Source organism: Echiichthys vipera, assembly GCF_963691815.1.
Source record: "Echiichthys vipera genome assembly, chromosome: 3".
Classification (NCBI taxonomy): domain Eukaryota; kingdom Metazoa; phylum Chordata; class Actinopteri; order Perciformes; family Trachinidae; genus Echiichthys; species Echiichthys vipera.
In genome coordinates this window covers 7,943,900-7,966,567 of record NC_139828.1, presented here as the reverse complement: position 1 = coordinate 7,966,567, position 22,668 = coordinate 7,943,900, and the positions used below count along the sequence as shown (strand labels likewise).

Sequence of the window (22,668 nt, the reverse complement as noted above, 5' to 3'; positions counted from 1 at the left end):
CCACACGCAGGTTTAGGGATATTACGCGAATATGGATACTCGAAGTGTCTTTTTCAGAAGCCAAGACTTCTGACAAATGATGCTTTTCTTTAGTTGTGTGTGAAAATGAAAATGGAAAGACAATTAAAAAGCACTTTGTGCCACATTTAGTAATTGATTCTCCTGCTGAAAGAAGCTAATGATTTTCTGATTCACAGAATTCATAATTGTTTCAGTCGTAGAAGTTACAGCTTAAATTAACCTTTTTGTGTTTTTCACATTCAGTGAAAGAAAGTAAGCAATTTTACTGACTGCTGGAGTACTGACTGTGGAAGCTTGTGTGGTGTATTTGGCGTTCTCATTCATATATTTGCTCATTTAATGATACTGACAATGAATAAGTGACAATGAATTAGGACTGAGACGCTCGTAAATCAATACACATAAATCAAATTACTTCCTTTTGCGATAGGTTCACGATTCACTGGCACAAAATATTTCTGTTTTTCTTGGAGAGAAATGTGTATTTTTTGCGTTCATTTATTACTTTTCTGTAAATTATACATATTATATAAGTATTGGAATGATGGCACACATGGACACTGACTAGTGCAGTGAATAAATACACAATTCCCGCTTTTTGCCTTTCTTGGGATTTATTTTTCAGTTTCCGTACACCGTTATCTTGATGTATCGTAGATGATTGTCTTGCAGTGTATCACAAAATGGTTATATTGTGATATAATTGTTATCGTGGGCAACACATCATGATAGTATCAAGAGCTGGACCCGACTATTCAACTACTCGGATATTCATCTGTTGGGCAGCACTCCTTGAAAAAAGCCTTGTAATTAAACTGAAAGGCACGTGTTGGAGTAACCGTGTTTGCATTTTAGCTCAGTGAGATATTTTTTATTAGTACCAAACATCCAAAGCTCAAATATGTTATTCAGGACAGCCGTAATAATATCGTGTCTGAGTTACTTTGTGATTCCCACCCCTGCTCTGCACTAACTAATCCACTTAAACGATTGAAACTCCAGTTTTGGGAAGAAGAACATACCACTGAATGACCGAGACATGAATAAACCTTGATTTTCTGAAAATCTTGTTGGCAGGATGAACATATTCTGCTCTGGTAGTCCGTAAATGGTCCCTGTGTTTACTAGTTAAGTTCAGTCTGTGGCAGCAGGTCATGCTCTAGTGTCGGGTGTAAGCTGTTTAGTGTTGTGGCTCGAACTGACAGCTGCTTTCTCCGAACCCCTTTCACAGAAGATCTCTTCTTAATGCTCCGCCTAAGCTCCTTCTGTCCTGTCCTCTCTCTCTTGTGTAGTTAAGTGACATGCTGGGAAAGTGCACGCCCGTATAGCTTTTGCAGGCCTGCTGGGACAATCGCTGAACCCGTCACCACTTTCACTACATTTTCAAGTTCAGTCGTAACTGATTTTCTGACTTAAATTCAGTTCAGTAGTTCACTTGGAAGTCTGTGATAAATACTCCTATCGACTTATTTTAACCAGTAGGTGGTGCTGCTGCTACGAGCTACAAGCTGAGCGACATGTGCAGGTAATGAACATCAAGGTGTGGCGAAACATATACTCACTGTGGCATATTCTGTGTGTGTTTGCAGAGGGCCGGGCGGGCTTTGCTGCAGCTGAAGAGGATGAATGGTCTCGTGCGCTAGAGCTAGATGGTGTGGGAATGATGGACCTACCTAATGGCCAATCAGGCATCACCACCACCGCTGCTACAGTCTCTGAGGTGAGGCCGCGCCCACTCCCCACACCTCCACCTTCTCTTTTCCAAACTAATCTTGTGCATGCTTCTCCGAGCACTTTTCAACACTGCAAGTTTAGTTTTTGATTGTTAATATTATCCTTAGGTGACAGGATGTAGTGAAATATGAAGTCAACACATTTTTCAGTGATTTTTCGTCCGTGCTACGGCACCATGTTGGTTATTTAATCTTGCATACTTCACCTCTCTGCTCTGTTTGATTACCTTGTTCTTTACAGACACAGCCGTAAATCTTCTTACCTTATAATGTAACTGTGTGTGTCTGTGTGTTTGTTTGTAGAAGAGCAGCAGCTCAGAGTCTCTCAGCGATAAGGGTTCTTCAGACTTGAAGAAGAGTTTTGATGCTGTTGTGTTTGATGTGCTGAAGGTCACCCCCGAAGAATATGCAGTAAGTGAAGTTTAAGTGTGTGTGTGTGTGTGTGTGTGTGTGTGTGTGTGTGTGTGTGTGTGTGTGTGTGTGTGTGTGTGTGTGTGTGTGTGTGTGTGTGTGTGTGTGTGTGTGTGTGTGTGTGTGTGTGTGTGTGTGTGTGTGTGTGTGTGTGTGTGTGTGTGTGTGTGTGTGTGTGTGTGTGTGTGTGTGTGTGTGTGTGTGTGTGTGTGTGTGTGTGTGTGTGTGTGTGTGTGTGTGTGTGTGTGTGTGTGTGTGTGTGTGTGTGTGTGTGTGTGTGTGTGTGTGTGTCTTCAAGTCTGTCTGTCCTTGTCTGGTGAATCTATGACTTTTAAAAAAAAAGAAAATGTTCAGTAAGCACAAATGTGATGTGCTGACTTGAGACAGGAGGAGATGGGATGATAGCGGGGGAAATGGGGTCAGAGTTTGGATCAGTAATAATTGATGATGTCTGGCAGTGGCGAGCAGGCACCGATAGATTTCCTCTCGTTGCCTCTGCACAAACTTTCCATGGCAACGGTGAACAAACAGAAGTCTTGTTTCTTTTGAATTGGCTTTACCATGTTGTGAGGGAAAACGCTGCTCAGGATTGTCCCATCATAAATCCACTAAAAGCATGTTGCTCATCATGTAATCTTGGATCAGTGATTGGATGTATTTCCACTGATTTCCACTATTCAACCACCAGAGGGCACTCTTTATCTGCTTTATTCCTCAAGTGTTTTCATTTCACATCTCTCCGTGACACTGCATATCAAGGCGTTTGAAGGTGTAATCAGTAAAAGACCACTGTCACGCCCAACAAGAGACTCTCTAGCTAAAGCGTTTTTATTTCTATTATTTTAATCTTAGATTTATCAAATCATGATTTTTCCAGTACACAATAATAACTCTTAACTGTTTTTTGTCCCAATCAGGATTTAGTCTAACAGCTGTTGTGTTTTGTCCCCACCAGGGCCAGATTACACTCATGGATGCTCCTGTGTTCAAAGCCATCCAGCCAGAGGTGAGCTGCTCTCAAATCTGTAGAAAGGCGATAGGTGTTGAAAGCATTTTTGACATCTAATGTGAGAAATCAACACAATTTGAGAGAGATATATTACGAGTGCATCAAACATCCTGGGTGATTTGGTTTGCCTGGAACACACCAAGGAGTAGGCTTTATTGTTTTGATTCTTTCTGCTTTTCGGCAGACGAGGCACGTTAAGTGCATTATTGTGTACCCCCAGTTTAAAACAACCGAGCTCTCGGTCTTTGCAAATGGAAATGATGAATGTGTTTATTTGCATACAGAGTGGGGAAGTAGAGATACACGGATCGGCTCTGACTTCATCCAAATCCGTGTGTACAAATAAATTTCTCCGCTTTAGAGACCCGCATAGACATTTCACTCCCCCTCTACCAGTCCCTGGAGCAGCGGACATCCGCTTCACAAAATGCTCCGTGCAATAGAGCCTCTGAAGGAAGCTGATTGTTTCCTGCGACAAGCTCCAGCACAAAGCTCATCCCTACGCCTCTCTTCTTTTCTCTTTCTCCGTGACATGAAGCCCTCATGTGTGCTCTGGAATGCCGATATATTAACAACAATATGATGGAAAACGGTGTTTGTGAAATATAAAGTCTACTTGTGCTACGTGAAAGTGTTAAAGAACACGACACAACGTCACAAAAATGGGAGAATTAAGTAACACTCTCACTGCCAGACAACCCTGTGGCGAATCCCTGCCTGAGGGTATGTGAATGCAACCTTAGAGCTTCCCACTTGTGATCCGATCACCCCAGACGCTTGTTAATGCCAGGTCTGAACAGGGCCGTAGTGATGCAGAAAAAGGGCGATCTGTGTCTCACCCAGCTTTGCACACCTTGTGTGTTGCATCAGTGAGATCCGGTGTAATTTCATGGTTTTTCTCTTTTGGACCGTTAGGCCCTTCCTGACAACGGTCATGGATAACCTGTGTTTAAGGTTGGCCACTGTGGGCTTATAAGAGCAACATACAGACCACATCCCAGTGTGGTGTGGTACAGTCTGACTCCTGCTACTGCATATGTGCAACACTTGTTGCGTCTCTACTCAGCTGACAGCACACTCCTCTGGAATGATATCATTTCCAGACCCGCGTTTTGATTTAATTACGATAACAATGTCATTCTGTGGTGTGACCTTTTGGAGTCTTGTAAATAGTTGTTGTATCTGAGTAATGGAAAAGACTAAACATTAAAGTTCCTGAGTCAGGACTTGTCTTTCGGGTATTGCTGTTTGTTCACTCAGAGGGAACTCATTGACGTCGTCTGGACTGCAGCCCCACCGTTTTAACTGCACGGGCCAAGTTCACACAGAGGCGACTGAACGGTTTATAAATGCAAACACACTCCTGTGCTGAGGTTTGGTTTGACTGACTGACCGACTGAGTAAGTGGGTTTTATTAGCCTAATGAAAATGTGTCTGTCTATTTCAGTCCAATATAACAATTTGGAAAATAAGTTGAAGGTTTAAAGGGTCAGGTGCATGGGGATGGGGTTATTGTTTAAAGATGGTGAGATCCTTTGGAGAGACCTGTAGTGGGATGTGGGATGAGGGGGGAGTAAGTAAGAGGGGCCATTTGGAAAGGAGTCACTGGCCTGATTGAGGGGGAGAGCTGACAAGGAGATGAAGGCTGCAGTCTGGAGGGAGAGAAGGAGCAGAGTGTACAGAGTATGCAGAGTGACCCAGCAGCATCCTGGCAGGGACAGAGTGGACTGGGGAGGCTTTTCCTGATCTCACGGTGCTTTTGTCTCGGAGCACTGGCTGAAAAAAGCTACACAGCAGCTATGACCAAACTAAAACTCAACTAGAGTTTCCACTGCTGTCAGTCTCCCCGCCTTCCACACAGACACATAATGGGAAAAGCAGGTGTGTGCGTGTGCGTGCGTGCGTGCGAGTGCGTGCGTGCCATGCCTGCTGTTTCACTCGGCTCTTTGCCTGAATAGGAAAATATTAAATAACTCTGTTTAATCTGTGAGTTGTGCAATAATGTTTTTACTGACATACAGCCCATTTTTGCCCTTTTAAGCACCCTTTAAATACCATCTTACAACACTGAAATCCACACGTACTTGCGTTAGTACATCTTACTAATAAATGTGGAACAGTAATGGACATAAGTGGGGTTAAAAGGCACATTAAAGGGGGCCTATTATGCTCATTTTCAGGTGCATACTTTTGTTTTAGATTTCTACTAGAACATAATTTAATGCTTTAATGTAAAGAAAACTGTAAAATGTATTTTTTTCTCATCCTGTCTGTCTAAACTGTGTAAACATGTGTTCACCCTCTGTCTGAAACGCTCTGTTTTAGCGCCTGTCTCTTTAAGACCCGCTTTAGACAAAACCCAGTCTCTCTGATTAGTCAATGTTTCTGGCTCCGCGCCCTTGGCGTCTCTTCACCGTCATTGCAGCCGGGAAGTGACTGTAACTGTAGGAGCACTTTGTGTTATTCATCAAGTATTTTTTATTTTTGAGAGTGTTAGTTTCCATGATGTGATCTGCTGTTATTGGTATTTGTTAAAATAGTTGAGGGAGTGAGTCAACTTTCTTTGGATATCTTCAGTTTCATGCATTACTGAACTTTGACGTGTCCAGATGTTCATCAAAAGGTTTCAAATAGAAGTATTTGGACTTTTTGCATAACAAACAATAGATGCATCAACTTTTCCACCAGATTAGTTCCAAGTATTCCCGTTCTGCGGTTGCACAGATTAAAAATGTTTCTACTATGAGCTCTATGAAGGCCTTTACAACGGCGTAAGATAAACTAAGCCTTTTAGCCTTATTACTGCATAGTGCAAATGTTATTGTCTGTATGGGTTCTGTATCGGCAGTCTGTCATGTTCGAGCTGCTCTAATGTTACCGTTTACGCTGTTCTTCCAGGACTGCCGCAATTTCCATAATAACTCTACCGACTACTTAAGATAGCTTAAATGACCATAAACTAGTTATGACTTGGCACGTTGGTGTCCGTGTTTAATATTTTACAGTCCCCTCTCCGTAAACACGTCATAACTGTCTAATATTATATGTGTTTTTGAGAAAGAGCGGCCCATAGAGAGAGACTGAGTGTCCAAGCGCTATTTTGCACGTTCGTGTTGACAACATATTTATATGCGAATATGATACACAAACAGATATTCTGGCATGAGCAAGGTTGCAGTAGAACAGAGTCTCACATTAAGTCAAGTGTTCCAGCGCTGACATGGAGCAGATGTATGGAGAGCAGCCTGAAGGGTTCAGCCAAACCCTCTGGATGAGAAAGAAAAGATAAGTGTCCATCACAATAGCAGTAAAAGATTAGATGTGAACTGTGGGTGGAGACACCAAAAACCGAGTGAGGAGATGGTGTTAAGTCTGGCCAACCCCTCTGGGCAAGACTCTCACTTCACCATCGCCTTTCTTACAAACTGTATATATTTATATACAGTCGGTTAAATGATGGGCGATAACCAAAGCTGGTTACTGAACTTCAATACTTTCAGCACAGACCAAATTCCATCCATAGTATTGAGTAGTGAAAAAAGCTTTGTGATTCAGTACCAAATTTCAATACCCAAGGAGTGAATTTCCTCAGCGTCATTGAGCCAATAAGGATGCAGGATGCATGTACCAAGATCTTATAATGCTGGTGATTGGCTGCCACATTACATATTGTAGAGCCATGCAGGAAAGCTGGGTCATGACCGAAAGAACAAGGTACAAGGCCGAAATGGGTTTTCTCAGGAGGGTGGCTGGAGTCTCCCTTAGAGAGAGGGGGAGAAGTTCAGCCATCCGTGAGGAACTCTGAGTAGAGCCGCTGCTCCTTTGCGTTGAGAGGAGCCAGTTGAGGTGGTTCAGGATCATCTAGTAAGGATGAACCCTGGGCGCCTCCCTAGGGAGGTGTTCCAGGCACGTCCAGTCGGGAGGAGGCCTCGGGGAAGACCCAGGACCAGGTGGAGAGATTATATCTCCACACTGGCCTGGGAACGCCTCAGGATCCCCCAGTTAGAGCTGGTAAATGTGGCCCGGAAAAGGGAAGTTTGGGGTCCCCTGCTAAAGCTGCTGCCCCCGCGACCCGACCCTGGATAAGCGGATGAAGATGAGATGCAGGAAAAACAATATGTTATGTACATACGTTGCTTGTGTGTGTGTTGTTGTTGTTTTATTTCGAGAGGCTTAACTACAGTGTGAGTCGCTTGAAGTCAGTGTAAAACATTTCATATTGTCAAAATTGATTTAATCAAATTGGTATCAAGAATAATGGTGTCCAGGAACCGATATTGAAGTCAAGGTAGAGTAAGTGAAGATTTTTTTTAATGATACTCATCCCTAATTACAACTGAATAGTCCAGATTTCCTAAATGACTCTTTGACAGCCCAAAGGCCTGAAGAGAGCCAGGTTTGAACCCTCAGCTTTAACGCACGTCGCTCTGACACAGCAGACATCCTAGTGCTCCAGAGACCAACACAGAATCTAAACACATCTGCTTTCGATGATACGTTAAGTGACAGCTCATAAGACACTGCCATGCATGAGGGTTCCTGCACACGTAACAGACCCTCGTCAGCACAATACCCGCACTTCTCATCTGTGAACGGAGTACAAAAAGATGCAAGAGGAACAGACAAAGAGCTGTTGAGCAGAACATCGACAGGGTCTTGTGTACAATTGATGAGAACACCAGAAGTGATTTTTTTTTTTTTGTGATGGTAAAATAATCTATAGTGCAGAGCAGACTGATGTTTAATCTACAACCCTCGGCTGAATTGCTGATATATTCTTTGGCTCTCTGCTTGCAAAGTTAAGAGCTGCTGAAATGACAAGACGGATCATAGAGAGGGGGAGGGGAAAGGGTGCAAGGGCTCTCTTTTCCTCTCATCTAAATTCACGTGCAGTCATTGTAATGTTTTTTTTTTGAGAGTGAACTGAATAGTTGGACAGATAGCTCACTATAATATGGATAGATCAGCTGACGGGAGAAATGCAAACAGTAAAATTAAGTGTGTCAGCGAAAAATCTAGAGGATTGTGATGGAATAAAAGAATGCTAGAGGACTTTTTCTCTCTCTTTTTGTCCCAGTCGACCATTTTAATTTCATAATCAGACGTGCAGCTGGATGCTTATGAAAGTTTATGAAATAGAGGCTGAGAGGAAAATGGCCATTGAGTGATTTAGAGAGACTCTGGGGTGGGGTTGGGGGGTGGATGAGTTAGCATTGTATTTAACACACAGCCATGACAACCGTGCCAAGTTAGTAATTTAGTGGCTTTGGCTGGCAAGCTTCAGCTCTCAGGGAATAGATATCGTATTGCATTTTACGTACCGTCTAAAGGTATGTCAATTCCTCTCTCGTCTAAGCACTCGTAGAGACGTAGAAATCTCATGTGAGACGATGATGAGGCAGGTAACGTTTCACATACTCTGGCCCGTCTCGCCAGCAGGCGTAATGTATCCCAGGACTGATTGTGAGCTAAAAAAAACATTTACTCAAATACTGTGTTTTCTGTGTGAGACATTAAAAAAAATAATATTGCGTACAGTTCTCTCGTGAGGCCCCGTAGACCGCGCATGTTGTTTTCCGATGGAGGGGTTGGAGAGTGTGATAGCTACACAACAAACACAGGAGGGACTCCCACCCACACTATAGCCTGTCAGCATGATGGTCAATACACATTAATCACGCCGAAAAGGTGGAGGAAAATAATGTGTTGGCGGTAGAGACAGAAAAACCACAGGGACAAGTTTTTCCTTGTCAAAGATTATTTCATCTGAACATTGAGATTCACTTAAGGAATTCCTGTCAAAAAAACAGTGGAGGCCTGCATCAAAACACATGTAACGTAATGCCCCACCATAGGTATGAATTGTTTACTGTTTACTTTTAGAATATAGTTGTTTCTTATTGATGTGTGTGATCTTTAGCAAAGGAGCCATGACGTCTTCATATAGAAACATGCATTGTCTGGTTTTACTAGCCACGAAGAATGCTCTGAATTACCATAAGAATCACGCAGAGCACATGTAGTAAAAGAGCTCCTGGAAAAGTAATTCTTTCCGCGGTGTGCACAGCACGGCAATGGAGGCTGCTGCTGGCTTGGAGGTCCCTGCCAGGCTCTATAGTTTAGAACTGTCCGACTGAGATAATAATGCATTTTACGGCTTTCTCTTCCCTTTTTTTTTGTTCCCTGTGTTTTCTGTTCTGCTCCTCTGAACAGAAGAGAACAGGTAAATCTGTAGACCAGCAGCATCATAAATTTGGCAGGCGGTTTAGGGTTCCCCTGTCTCACTACAAGCTGAAGTGCAGATCAGCAACAGACACGACTGGGGAGATTTTCCATTGCCCTCCTTCCTGTCATCTTCAGTAGCTCTACGCTCTCCTCTCGTCTCGCGGCAAACTCTTTCTTGTTCTCACTTCCTCCCCTCCTCGTCTTACTTCTTTTTCCACCCTGTTCCTCATCTTTATCAACCCTGAGGCCCTCTCCCTAAGAGTCTCTGAGACACTTCGCTTTTCCATTTACAATGAAGACAAAAACAAAAGGAATCGCTGAGGTCATCGCAATTTGTGGCTTAGCTGCAGCTGGTTATCTTCTCCTTCAGCCCGTACCATCGTTTATGTATTACTCCTCACAATGTGGTTGTAAAATGGAAGCATCGACACAAAGCTGAGTGAATGGATAGAGTGATCTAGAAATTGTATTTTTACTGGTTAAAATTGATGACTCTAAATTGCCCGTAGGTGTGAATGGTTGTCCGTCTCTGTTTGTCTCTATGTGCCCTGCGATAAACTGGTGTCCTGTCCAGGGTGTACCCCGCCTCACGCCCGATGTCAGCTGGGATCGGCTCCAGCCCCCCCCCCCCCCCGACCCTGGGATAAGCGGTTGAAGATGAATGAATGAATGAATGAATGAAGATTAAAGATGTTTGGAATTGTTTTTAAGAGAATGGGATCTTTGGTTGGATCAGTGTTTTATGCTCCTTTGTTGACAATTGCCACTTGTATGTCAATTAAATGTCCCGCCAGAGTTGACTTCATTTTTCCTCGACAGCCCTCATGTAAGCTCTGTGCATCCAAACATCTTAGATAGATGGATACACACAGCCTCTAGAAGCCCCACAGGACAGCTTTAATGAACATGCTGCTCAGCCAGACCAGCGTGTGGAAATGACGAGCTTTTTGCGGCTTGGCGGAGCAGGGTTTTTTTTTTTACCATGCAATTTACAGCAGAATTTAAAACCCTCTCCTTAACAGAGCTGTGTCTCCAAAGACCCAAATGTTGCCTGAGTGTGAAATGAAACTATAAAGGCAAAAGGAAAAATAAAGGAAATGAAATCCTAATTGTTTCTGGAGAGGCTGCGGATCACTTCCCTGCTGCTTAAACGCACACGAGGCACCGGCATCGGTTATTACACAACAGCTGAGGAACAACCGAGCGTAATATTACTTCCAAGTCTCTACTTCAAGCTCGGCGTGAAGGACAGATGGATGGATGCTTAGATTAGAAGACGGGCCCAGGTGGTCCAGGATTGAAGGGTCGGTGTAGGTCGTTGAAATGTTGTGGTCTCTGTGAGCGAGGCAGACGTAGGGCCGCCCGCCTGCCCGCCCGTCCTGGGTGGTCAGGTGGTGGTTCGCGCTGCGAGACACACACAAACACACCCACCTCCCACCAACCATGGAACGTCTTTGTTTGAGAGTCATCACTAACGTTGTGTGGAAGCCGGAGAGAGGAATGATTGACACGATGGCAGGAAGAAGGGAAAGGCTTATTTAAAAAGGACAGATGTTAAATAAACGATGAGCTCTCCTCGGTGAGACGGGGCTCATGTCTCCTACCCTCTGATTTAGCTCCATCCTGTGAGCGGACAGCATGCTCCACGCAGGCTTGTAAAACCTTGTGGGAAGATGCTGTTAAGTCTTCTACAATGTCGACTTTTTTGATTTTAACACTAGTCCTCCATCTCCTCTGCACTCTTCTTTTTCCTCCCTGTGTATCCCCATCCTTACTCAGGCAACATAGGCCCTGAGACATCACCTCACCCACGCATAAATGTCTGCTTTTAACATCTGTATTTGATATGTTGCCTCTTTACCTCCGCCTGCTAACGACTCAGACTCACCCTTGAATGAGCACGACTTCTCTTTGCAAGGAGCCGTCCGGATGCAGCCCAGGTCATGGAGTTGTGAGCACTTAGGTAGAGGTTGTTGTTTCCAGACGGGGGTGTTGTTTGGGGGAGCCGCAGCCTGATTCAGCTCTTCATATTATAGCACAAGTCGGCCAGGCTGGCAGGGATTGAGAGGAGAGCTTGCGCAACGTTTTTCCTACTGTTACATCAGTGTCCCTGGCCTCTGGACGGCCTGCGGGGGCCAAAGGAGGGGTCTGGGTTCCCCTCGCGGTGTCTGTGTGGTCTCTGTCTTTCCCCTCATCACTGAGGACAGCAGCCGAGGCCAAACTGAGTCCAGCCTGGTACTCTAGAAAGAACTGACTGTTTGTATTTTGTTGGAACATCAACACAGAAAATTCCTAAATCACTGCCCTGCCTTTTTTAAAAACAGTGTAATGAAATTTCTATTAGCACTGCTGCTTCCACAGATGCTGCTGCTCTTTAAGACCAGTATAATAGCAGTGCAGAAACTATTAATTGATAAGATGATCAAAAGAAAAATAATACTTGGCAATGTCTATCTTTCAATTTTTATTTTACATTTTGTAGCTATGCAGTAAAACGTATGAAAAGTCATGGTTTTCATTTTTCTAACCAAAGTGCATTGTGTTTGTTTCTGTCTTACAAACATTCATGAATGCATCTCCTACCCCAAAAAGCCCTTTAATCAACATTGTTTACATCGGCTTGTGGTTTGTTTCTTCTCTTTTAGTGTGGCAATTGAACCGCTACTAGGGATGTCTTTATCAACTGGTTCTGCCATAACTGCGGTTAAATAACCATAAGAAGTGTAGACATCTCGACTTTTTAACATTATATCCACCAAAAAAGTGCCTTAAGCATTTTTGATATCTACAAAATGAGCAGGAAGTTGTTCTGGAAGATGGATATCCAGTTTGCAAAGTGTGGTGTTGAAAAGTGACTGCAAAGGGTCCAACACTTTGATGATGCTCCAACATCTTCAAGATAATCACTCACCTCTTTATACCCAAGTTAAGGTAAAAAAAAATGGACCAATGCTGTTTGAACTTGGCTGGAAGTAGTTCACAACGTGTTACTGTTTACTTTGGGGGAGTGTAGTAGTTACCTGGATGTAACTCCAGTTCTACATACATACTAAATAGATGGTTTACATGTTTATGTGCTGGATCAAAAGAATGTTGTGTTAAAAAGTGTTGAAAAATAAGTTCCCTGAGTGATAATGATGAAACGGTGATATGCCCCGTGACAATAAGGAGGAGTGTGGATGTTTTAGGGCATGACTAACTGGGACAGAGCTCAAACTCAAAATGTCCACTTCACTTTTTTTCATGTTGAATTCTTGAAATGCGGAGTCAGTGCATAGTTTGGTTGAACATTGGAATAGTTTTAATCCGTATTAAGTGCTGAGCTTCATACTGAGACAGAGTGTGTTCCTGCATTGCTTCACCTGTTTGTTTTTGCAGTCATCCATTAATCCGTCTGAGCCTTTGCCTGGATTTTGTCCTCGTCCTCTCTCTCTTTCTTCCTCCTCATCTGTTTTCTCTGCCTCCTCTCCCCACTCAGTGACCTCTGACCTGACTGTATAGTACATTCAGTAAAATGCTGGCGTATACAAAAAGATACTTTGGCCCATTGCATAATATTCAGTTTCCCTGAATGTTTGTTTGTTTTCAGGAGCTGTCAAGCTGTGGCTGGAACAAGAAGGAGAAGCACAGCTCTGCTCCAAATGTCGTGGCCTTCACTCGCAGGTTCAACCAGGTGAGATGCGTACACAGATATGTCACATTCAGCACTGCTTATGGTCTCATGCAGACGGCGAGAGAAAACAGTCCCAGTTGACATGTTAAAGATTTATGAGCCTTGGTTGTCTAGGAATGGAGAGATTACAGCTCCTCTTTCCATCTTGTCCTTTGCTAATATCCTCCAAGCACTAAATCATCACCCGACCTCTCCCAGAGGTTTCTATGCTCGTCATGGCAGCACCTAATAATCTCCACGTCTCCTCATATACATCATAAATAGTCTCCAGGTGAATGCTGGAAGACGGAAGGTAGTTTATTTCGTCCTCAGCAGGACCTTGGTTCTGGCACTTGTAAATTTATTAATGCACCCCTGCATATTGGAGCAGCACATGTAGGAACATTTCCAAATGTATGCAGGAGGCATGCTCCCCCGGTGCCCTGTGAAATCATCAACAGGAAGCTGTGGGAAATGATGCAAGGGGCAGCCATGCCCTTTAATCCCCTTCCAGTGATCTTGCCAGGCTCCTTTAAGACTCCACTTTACTGCCCTGCAGTATAAATATGAGATGGTCTAACAAGAATGCGTTGCTGTGGAAACTTGTAGTGCAGATCACAAACTGTGATTCAAGATGTTAGCTGCACACATTTCAGCTGCCGGGAGCCAAGGAAAATGAGCTGTTTGGACAATGGGACTTGCAAATAGCCAAAGCCATATTTCTCTTCCTTCAGCCCTTGCATTGTTGGCATATCGTTCTGGGAGCCAATGGAGCCGAAGAGAACTGTCCAGTCTATTTAGCACAAGGCAAGGAGATACTTAGTTCATCATAATGGTTTCTGAATAAACAGAAGTCTGTCATAGTTTTTGTGCAGAGACAAATCAGCAACTTGCATACAGTAGGCTAAAAGTAAATGTCAACCAGCTGTGACAGCAACACTGGTATTGTTTTCACCTTGTGAGTGCAATCTTAGAACCTGACGACCATTTAGCTTCTGCGGGCGACCGTTAGTATTTTGGGCTTTTCATTGTATCCAGTAGATATCTGGGCCAAGACTTCCCCTTCTGAGTGGCGGTCAATGTTTCTGGTCGGATTAGCGACTTGAAACGTAAGAACGGAGTTGGAGTTGAGAGATGGGATATCTATAAACAGATATCTGATAAAAAAAAGCAAATGAAAAGCTAAATTGTCATCACACAGTAGCCCGTGGGTTCTATGATTTCACGACAGCCGATGTGTTCCACCTCTTTTGCTCTCCTCATGGACTATTTACCTGCATGCAACCAAAGCCTGCTCAAACATGATTGGTCAAGGAAGGAAGGAAGGAAGGAAGTAGGTACAGGGCCATTTTCTCTAATAGACATCAGCTTCATGTCCAAAGTGCAATTCTAAACATTGAAAAGGGCAGAATCACAAACTTCTATGAAGTTATGTCAGCATATTATGGATCACATCACCTTCAGTCCGTCAGTCGGCTGTAGTCCCGTCCATTCCTCCCCTCAGGCCATTTAATGGGTTGATCCACTCCACAGTTATGAGGCTGCGGCTGGATCTGTCTGCTTCCGCTTATTTATGATTATTGAAGCGCTGGGGCCTCACAGCTCCATCTGGAGGCGGCGATACGCTTATAAACACAACCAAGACAGACATCATCTTTGCTTCAGGACATAATATGAGATCTATAAAGGCGAGACAACCTCCGTATGTTCAAAATCCCTGGCTCAGTCACACATACACACTTGTGAATGCTCCTGTGTAGAGCACTGCCATCCTGAGTGACCTCATCGCCGTGCAGCTTTGGGAGGCCAAGGCTGACGAGGACAGAGGCTCCGTAATGGGCCCCAGTGGTGTAGCGATTTGGACGGACATGCTGTGTTCAGATTGACCTCACACATCGAGTTAGACCGCTGAGGAAACTAAATGTGAAGCTGCACCATGTTTTGCTCCCAGATTGGAATCGTTTTTTACAGTCAATGGAAACTCCTGTCTAGTGAAATCCGGAGGCAGAAGGAAGATGTGACAACATTTGAGGGTTTTTTTTCCCCTTGAGAAAGCTGCTTCTTCACATGAGGTAACTGTCTAAAGGTAAGAGATGCAAAGTAAAGTAGAAGCCAATGAACTTGGGTTGGACAATGTGTTAAAAATTTTCCAGCCGTCGGCCTAGCAACTGACGATCGCTGATATATACGCCCAGGTGTGCGTGAGATGGCAGCGACCCTGTTGGGAGATGTTCGATCAACGAGTTCGCTACGCTAATAAACAACCAAATAAACTCACAAACTGCCAAGGAAAGACTTATTCTAACACTTGTTTTCTTTACTAAACAGTGAAATACAGCTGTACGACCTTTGAGTTTAAGCTTACTGCCTTTTTAACGCATCATAAAACACACATAAAAATCACTAAACCCGTCTAAGTTAGTCTTTCCACATTTCCAACAATCACCAACTCTGGTTTGAATTCAGTAAGGTGTGAAACGAAACAGCTTGGAACACCCCCCCCCCCCCCACAGCATTTTCCCTAGCAGGACATCGGAAAAAAACACACCGCATTCAAACTGGACAGAAACGAAAACTTCATCTGGTGTAGTCGAGAAAAATCCATAATTCACTGAGTAAGATCGTTTCTCCCCTGCTGTATGCAGAGCGGACTGCTGCTGCTTGTTCTTCCAGGGGAGACCAGTAAATTATTAAAATAAAGCTTCAACAATGGTCCAAAAAAACTACAACCGGAGGTGTACTCAGTCATCGCCAAAGTATTCATCCAATCGCCCAACCTCACAACAGACTACCATCTATGTACCGTCTGTGCACATTCATCGCTCCCTCGTCTAGTTTACAGAGTTCTCCATGAAGTGGTGAAAATGAAACCCATATGGCTCTGTTTCCTGGAGATACAGTACCTACATAGAGCGTGTGTGTGTGTGTGTGTGTGTGTCGTGTGTTTATAAGAGAAGACGGGGGAGAGAGAGAGTGAGTAGTTGGATGAATTTATCTCTTCACCCCTCAGCTCCTCACCTCTTCCATGAAACCAAAACAAGTCTAAGGTCCGTTTCCAGGAAAAAGCAGGCAAAGCCCGAATTTGTGCACATCAAGAATGTAGAAAAGCACAGCGAATCGGATGCTCGTACGATTAATTTTATAGCTGCGCACACAAGATGCACACGTACGGGTCTTTGGCGTGAATGGAGGAATGTTGACCACATTGGCAACATTACTTAATTCTTCACAGGAGCGAAGACTGGGCGTGGATAATAAATGGACGGTTTAGAAAGAGATAAAAGTCTGCGTTGGAGAAAAAAAGTCGAGATGGTCGGTCTGCCTGGGACGATCTTATCAGAACACTATGTGCAGACAGCTGTGGGCTTTGAAGGCCCTCGGAGCCCTGCAGCGTTGAAGCTAACTTCCCCTCCCATTACCTCCTCTTCTCCCTCTCTCTTCTCCCTTTTTCCTCTTTCCATTCCCTCTCTCCCCGGAGCTTTAACACTGATTGATTCACTGACGCGTGTGTGTGTGCGTGCGCGCGTGCCTGTGCGCCTGTGTGCGTGCTTGATCAGAACTTTGGCTTACAAGAATTCTCCCCAAAGACTCAGATTTCCAACATCACTCATGGTCTGGCCAAGTACTCCTAAAACACAAAAACACACACAAACACAAACACACTCTCGATTGACATATTAGGAGCTATGGTGTGTATCTGTTGTGTAATCGTTTGGAATCACCTGGATTTTCCTCTGAACTCTGATTTCTAATCGACTCTAACGGAGCGTTCCAGTGGACTCAAGGACTTGAGATTTAACAAGGCAGAACAACCCGTCTTTCTTTGCATACGCCCGGAATTCTCATTGGGCTTAGGGGACTGTAACGCAAGAGAGATATAGTTTTGTGTCATCAGTTTCTCAGCATCCTAGGTCTGTTTTCGGTGAGTTTGCGAGAGTTGCGCGGTGCCGTAATCTCTGTTACTGTATGTGTGTTTTTTACCAGACAAGTTTCTGGGTGGTACGAGAGATCCTCCACGCGCAGACGTTGAAGATCAGAGCCGAGGTGCTGAGTCTGTACATTCGCACTGCCAAGGTACACACATCTATGCATAACAAGACATTGTTGTTCCATCCATATGAATGTTTGCCTTGTAAACACGACTTGATGGACGCTCTTTGCACTTTCCACTTTCCTCAGAAACTGTGTGACATGAACAACCTCCATGCGGTCATGGCCGTGGTGTCGGCGTTACAAAGTGCCCCCATCTTCAGGCTTACCAAAACATGGGCGGTGAGTGTATTTACCTTACTTTGATGGAGAGTTTGGTTTATTAGTAGAGTGCTGTCAATAAACTGGGCAGTGATCTGTACCACAACACTGGACGCACAAACAAAGGCTTATCAAAACTAGCACACAAGTGACATGACACAGTGAATGGCAGGGTTCAGGGAAAAATAAATAAATGGAGACGAATGTTTAGAACATTCAGAAAACCTTAAATTCACCTCTTTTCCTGAGGCAAAATGAGAAGTTAAACCTTTAGATGGGAGGGTCCCATTCTTTCCTTTTTATGCCGTCCACCCATCCCTGTACCCATCACCTTCATACGGAGTTTAGCAGATTTAGAGTTGGAACATTGTGAACACGTTTTTCATTTGCAGGTTTTTTTCTAGAAAGGAAATTATGTATCAGAATCCATTTTAAAACTTGTGTGAGGGTTTACCAAATCTGTTTCAGTGTTCCCATTGAAGTTGTAGAGCTTACATAATGGCATGATGATGCTCTGATGTAATGGTGGAAATTTCATCTACCCGGCTCCACAAAACCACAGGAGATTCCTTTAGTCAGTCAGCAAATGCTGTTTCTGGACAGGGCATAGCTTACCTGCTCCTAAGAAGAGAGGGGACACACACACGCACACACACACACACACACACACACACACACACACACAATCTCGTTAGTACTTTCTGCTTTTGTCACACATGCTTTAAAGTTCCTTTGTCAGCAGATCAGATGTGGTCTAATGATGATGATGATGATGTACAACTGCTGCTGCTTTGGTCCACGATCTAACGTCTCTGCAATTCAGTCCTCTCGCAGGAGTGGAATTCATATCTGTAGCTCTCACAAATGGACACACAAAAGAGTGCAGACAAAGCATGCAACCTTCTCTATGTCGAAGGTTGCATGCTTCTACATCATTAAAACAAGCAAACCAGCTAGAGTAATGGTTTTATTCTGCACAACATAGCTGCATTTCATTGCCACATTGACAACTGCAGATCAATATGTGAAACAGAGGCAATAATGGTAGAATACAGCCAGGTATTTCACTTATTTTCACTAATGGGTAGCAATTAAAGAAAAGATCAGAATTTCATCTGTCTACAGCACCATGCCCATTTAAATCTGCTTTTTTTTTTTTTAAAGTTTTGTCAAAGAAAAACACTTAAAAGTCGATGGTTTGACACTAAATGGCCAATTTAGCAGCCAGCCCTCACTGAGCACTGTATCAGTCAAATCTGGCCATTCATTTCCCTGCTGTATTTCGGATTATTTTCCATCTTTTCCCCGTTACTGTTGCTGCTGCCCTTCAGTGTATATCACATTTCCCTTATTAGTAAGTGCAGCCAACTGAAGGCGACTTTAATTATGTCGTATTTCTCCTAGCCTGTAGGTCCCTGCTCACATTATAGCTTTTTATTTCAGTTTAATGCCCTTCTTCTCATTTTCCCTTTTTCCTTTCCCTTACAGTTACTGAGTCGGAAGGACAAGGCGACGTTTGATCGGCTCGATTACCTGATGTCAAAAGAAGACAACTACAAACGTCTGAGAGATTTCATCAGCAGCCAGAGCATGGTCTCTTGTATACCATACCTAGGTAACAGACGCAAACATACACAGCGTGCCTGACTTTCAGCTTTCATCTTTATGGGCTGTTTACAGGCCAAAGGCTTATCTGAGGACAAATCGTCTGAGTTTTACCAAATGAGTTGTCTTTGCATGTGTGCCTGGTACCGTTATCTCATGGATTATTCAGCCGCAGTCATCAATCAGTCAGCTGTGATTTATCTTCCCTTGTTACCCTGTTCCTCCGTCCTCCTTCAATAAGCCTCTTGTTTCCGCTGCAGCCGTTACCTCTCTCTCTAAATTTGTACCCTGTCATTCGTTTTCCTGAGGATTGTCCAACATAAATGTTCTGCTCTGTTGTGAAACATCTTGAAGTAACTGGAACAAATACACGATTCAGGGAATTTTGTTTCAAAAAGGATATATATATCTCCGGCCTTTCCTTGAATAGCAAGTAATGCTCCACAGTATTACATCACACAGGAAAAAACTCACTGTGATGTAAGAGTGGGTACACGAGTGTCTGGTTTTATTGCCGTACTGTTTGTTCTTGCTTTGACTTGATGACTTGATGTTCTTTACGGCCACGGTTGTTTCTCTTACCACCAGGCTCGTAACATAGCTTCTGCTGTGTGACTCAAACGTAGACGCTCAAGTAGGTACAAACAAACACGGACGGACACAAGCGGAGAGCTCGAGAGTCTGTTTGTCATTAAAGCAACTTTTAACCACTCATTTTCCCCATCGAGCTGCGTCATAGAAGTCTGGAAGCAATAACAGACCACAAGACGAATGCAAAGCTAATGATAATGATGCTGCGAAATGGCACACATTTGCCAGTTTGACTGTATGTCCTCATTGTGTGTGCATAAGAAGGGAAGGCTTTCCGTTTGGTAAGCGTTTCAGTGATGTGTGACTAGTTGGTCGTTGTCAGGGTGGAGTCTCTTAGCGTTGTAAGCCTTCGTACGTGTGAGTGGGATGGTGTTTCCTTACAGTCTGAGCCTGTCAATGATGCGTGTGGTCGTGTGATGTGTGACCAGCTGGCAGTCCTCGGGGCTGGACCGAGCCAAGTTGGCACACCGGAGGGAAATCGCCACTCTCTTGTTCTCGGACGTTCGCCTCCATCGTAAATCCACACGATCCCTCTGAGGGGAAAGTGGGAATGAGTGAGCGGGAGACTGAAAGCCGCAGTGCTTGTTCCAGAGCATCATTCCCAACTTCAGTGCTCCTTCTGTGTGCGTGTGCGTGTGCGTGTGCGCGTGCGCCTGCGTGTGCGTGTGTGTGTGAGAGACTTGGGGGTTTCTCCTGGTGTGTTTGTGCATGTTCACCCTTCTAGTCACTAAACAAAGTACCTGTTGAAACTCAAGTTAAAGTCCCAACCCACAGCAGAGGGCTAAAATGACCATGTGTGTTTTTCCAAGTGCTAAATACACCACAGGCAGGTAAACTTCTACAAAGTGTGTTTGTGTACTTGAGCCACTTTTGTGACTTCCTATCATGTTTCTGTCTTTGCCCTGTTTGCATCTCTGTGGGTTTGATGCTTATCAGTGGTGATAACGAGGCTGTAGAAAGAGCCCTGTGTCTGCTGTATAGTCATCGAGCTTTGGTTTTTCCACAGTGCTACATTTGTGCTAAATTCTGTGTGTGTGTGTGTGTGTGTGTGTGTGTGTGACTGTATGAACTCTGACCTGCTATTAGGCTTGGCAAACACAGGTCCCTCCTGTCTGCACTCACCACAGGGCCAGCCTGTTAAATGCTCAGATGAGCTTGTTCCTGTTCTCTGGCCAATCATGCAAGGACAAAGAGCCCACAGACGTGTATGGGTCCACGGTGACAAAGCACACACACTTTAAAATGTTTCCCCAACTCGTTATGCTTTCACCTTCACGTCTGCAGCGGCCACGTAGAGCAAGCAGCGCATCAGCATCTGCAGTCTTCTATCACTGTCAGTGTGTACACTGAATTGAATACTGCTGTGCACTCAAGTTTTGACAGTGCTCACAGCCCAATACATAATCATATAGTTACATTTGTAAGAGGAGAAAATATTGATTTAAGGCCTAAAAAGATGCTTTGGATTGCAGTCAATACAACTGCAGTGGCTAGTGTAGTGATGGGAATCGAGAACTAGAAGAAAAGGTGCAAAGTGTGGTGTTATAATAACATTAGCAACAACGCAGGCATGCAGATTTTTTCTTTGGCCAGAACGAGGCACAGGGGCCTTTGACGACCTTCTACTCCAGCATGCTGTCGCTGTAGTCGTTGGTGTAGCTGCAGAACACAAGCAACATTGTGTGAAATAATCAACAAGTGGAAAGCACCAGAGGTAAGGTGTCGTGTGTGTGTCCGTTCAGAAAAGCCAGCCAACTGAGGGGTTCATTTACTGGTTCCTGACCTACTCAGTGCGTTTACATGCAGTTCAAAAACACGATTATAATCCCGTTAAAGGCATACCCGTGTTTCTCAAACACCATGTAAACAGTTCTCATACCCCGGTTAATAGACCTAGATCACTCCTTTAGTAACCGGAGTTCTCTGGCATGTAAACATCTTACCTGGATTATTATCAGGTTTCTCGTCTGCGCATGCTCCCCACTCGACGGCGGTGACTTTTGACCCGAAAAATAGAATAAACCAGGAAGCAACGGCGCCGGAAAACGTGAAAAAACATCAATATAGAGCGTTAACTTTAAACCGAGGGAGGACTTCACACTGGCAAGTAACATCAGTACCAAAAAGACCCGTTTTGGTCGTAATTCTCTGAAAAAAAAGAAAAAAAAAAGAAAAAGAAATTGTATGTTGGCTTAGTGCCACCTACTGTACCGGAGTTATGCCGTCATTTTCCCATTCAACCCTCTTTCATGTATACGAGGGGAACTTCTATAATCTGATCATTCCCTTAACCAGGGTAAGGCCATATTCGGGTTACTGATGTGCATGTAAACACACTGTCAGTCTGGTCTGTCAGGAGGTAATACAGCCAGGCAGGCCTGGCCTTTACTATTGGTCTGCATGGATACACAGTATTTTAGAGGGCTGACAGCAAGCATGCGTGCGTGTGTGCGTGCGTGTGTGTGTGTGTGTGTCTGATCGTTCGTGCGTGTGTGTGTGTGTGTGCGCACTTCTCTTTTCTCTGCAGGGTTTGCACCAGACGGCTCCTATCTGTTCTGACTTATAGTTCCTCGGAGGAAAAGGTTGAGAGGGGAGCCATAATTTCAAGATATACGTTTGTATTTTAAGGGAAAGAAAAGCACAACGGTTTTATGTGGAAAGAATGTTCCCCTCCTTCTCTCCCCCCTCTGTCTCTTTTTTGGCCTTTTATCATTTCTGCCTCTCCGGTTCTTTCATTTTTCTATAGCAGCATCATTTAATATCCTCCATCTTATCTATTTCTGTCCTTAACTTGATCAAGTCCAATCTGAATTTGTCTTTTATTTTTCTGCTTTGCTTTAGCTTTCTACCTTTCAGAACAAGATTGTGAGTTTGAATTTTCCCTCACCACTGGTGGTCACAGATCATTTTTATTCCGCTCACTTTATTTAATTATTAAATCGCTCTGAACTCCTTTAGTGCATTGGCAGCATGTATGGCATTTAAATCAGATCAAAGAACTTTGAAGCGTTTCATTTCAGGTGATTGTATCATCCTTGCAGATAAAGGCGTTGCTCTTATTTTACCAACTGAAATATATCAAATTATACAGTCATGCTGAAAATAACTTTTCCTTTTGCCGAGTGACGAGTGAAAGACCATTCGATGTTTACAAAATGGTTTAATTTGAT

At 43.9% G+C, this 22,668-nt stretch overlaps 1 protein-coding gene across 4 annotated transcripts in view; it reads left to right on the top strand.

Moving 5' to 3' along the window:
• The window catches only part of ralgps2 (Ral GEF with PH domain and SH3 binding motif 2), a 72,656-nt gene that overhangs the window by 22,022 nt on the left and 27,966 nt on the right, over positions 1-22,668 (top strand). For all 4 annotated transcript variants that reach the window (XM_083938901.1, XM_083938899.1, XM_083938900.1 and 1 more), the window contains exons 3-9: positions 1,611-1,741; positions 2,058-2,165; positions 3,121-3,171; positions 12,989-13,072; positions 17,036-17,125; positions 17,231-17,323; positions 18,791-18,917. In XM_083938901.1, coding sequence (XP_083795027.1) covers positions 1,682-1,741; positions 2,058-2,165; positions 3,121-3,171; positions 12,989-13,072; positions 17,036-17,125; positions 17,231-17,323; positions 18,791-18,917 — 613 coding nt within the window. In that variant the 5' untranslated portion in view covers positions 1,611-1,681. The remainder of the gene's footprint in view (positions 1-1,610; positions 1,742-2,057; positions 2,166-3,120; positions 3,172-12,988; positions 13,073-17,035; positions 17,126-17,230; positions 17,324-18,790; positions 18,918-22,668) is intronic.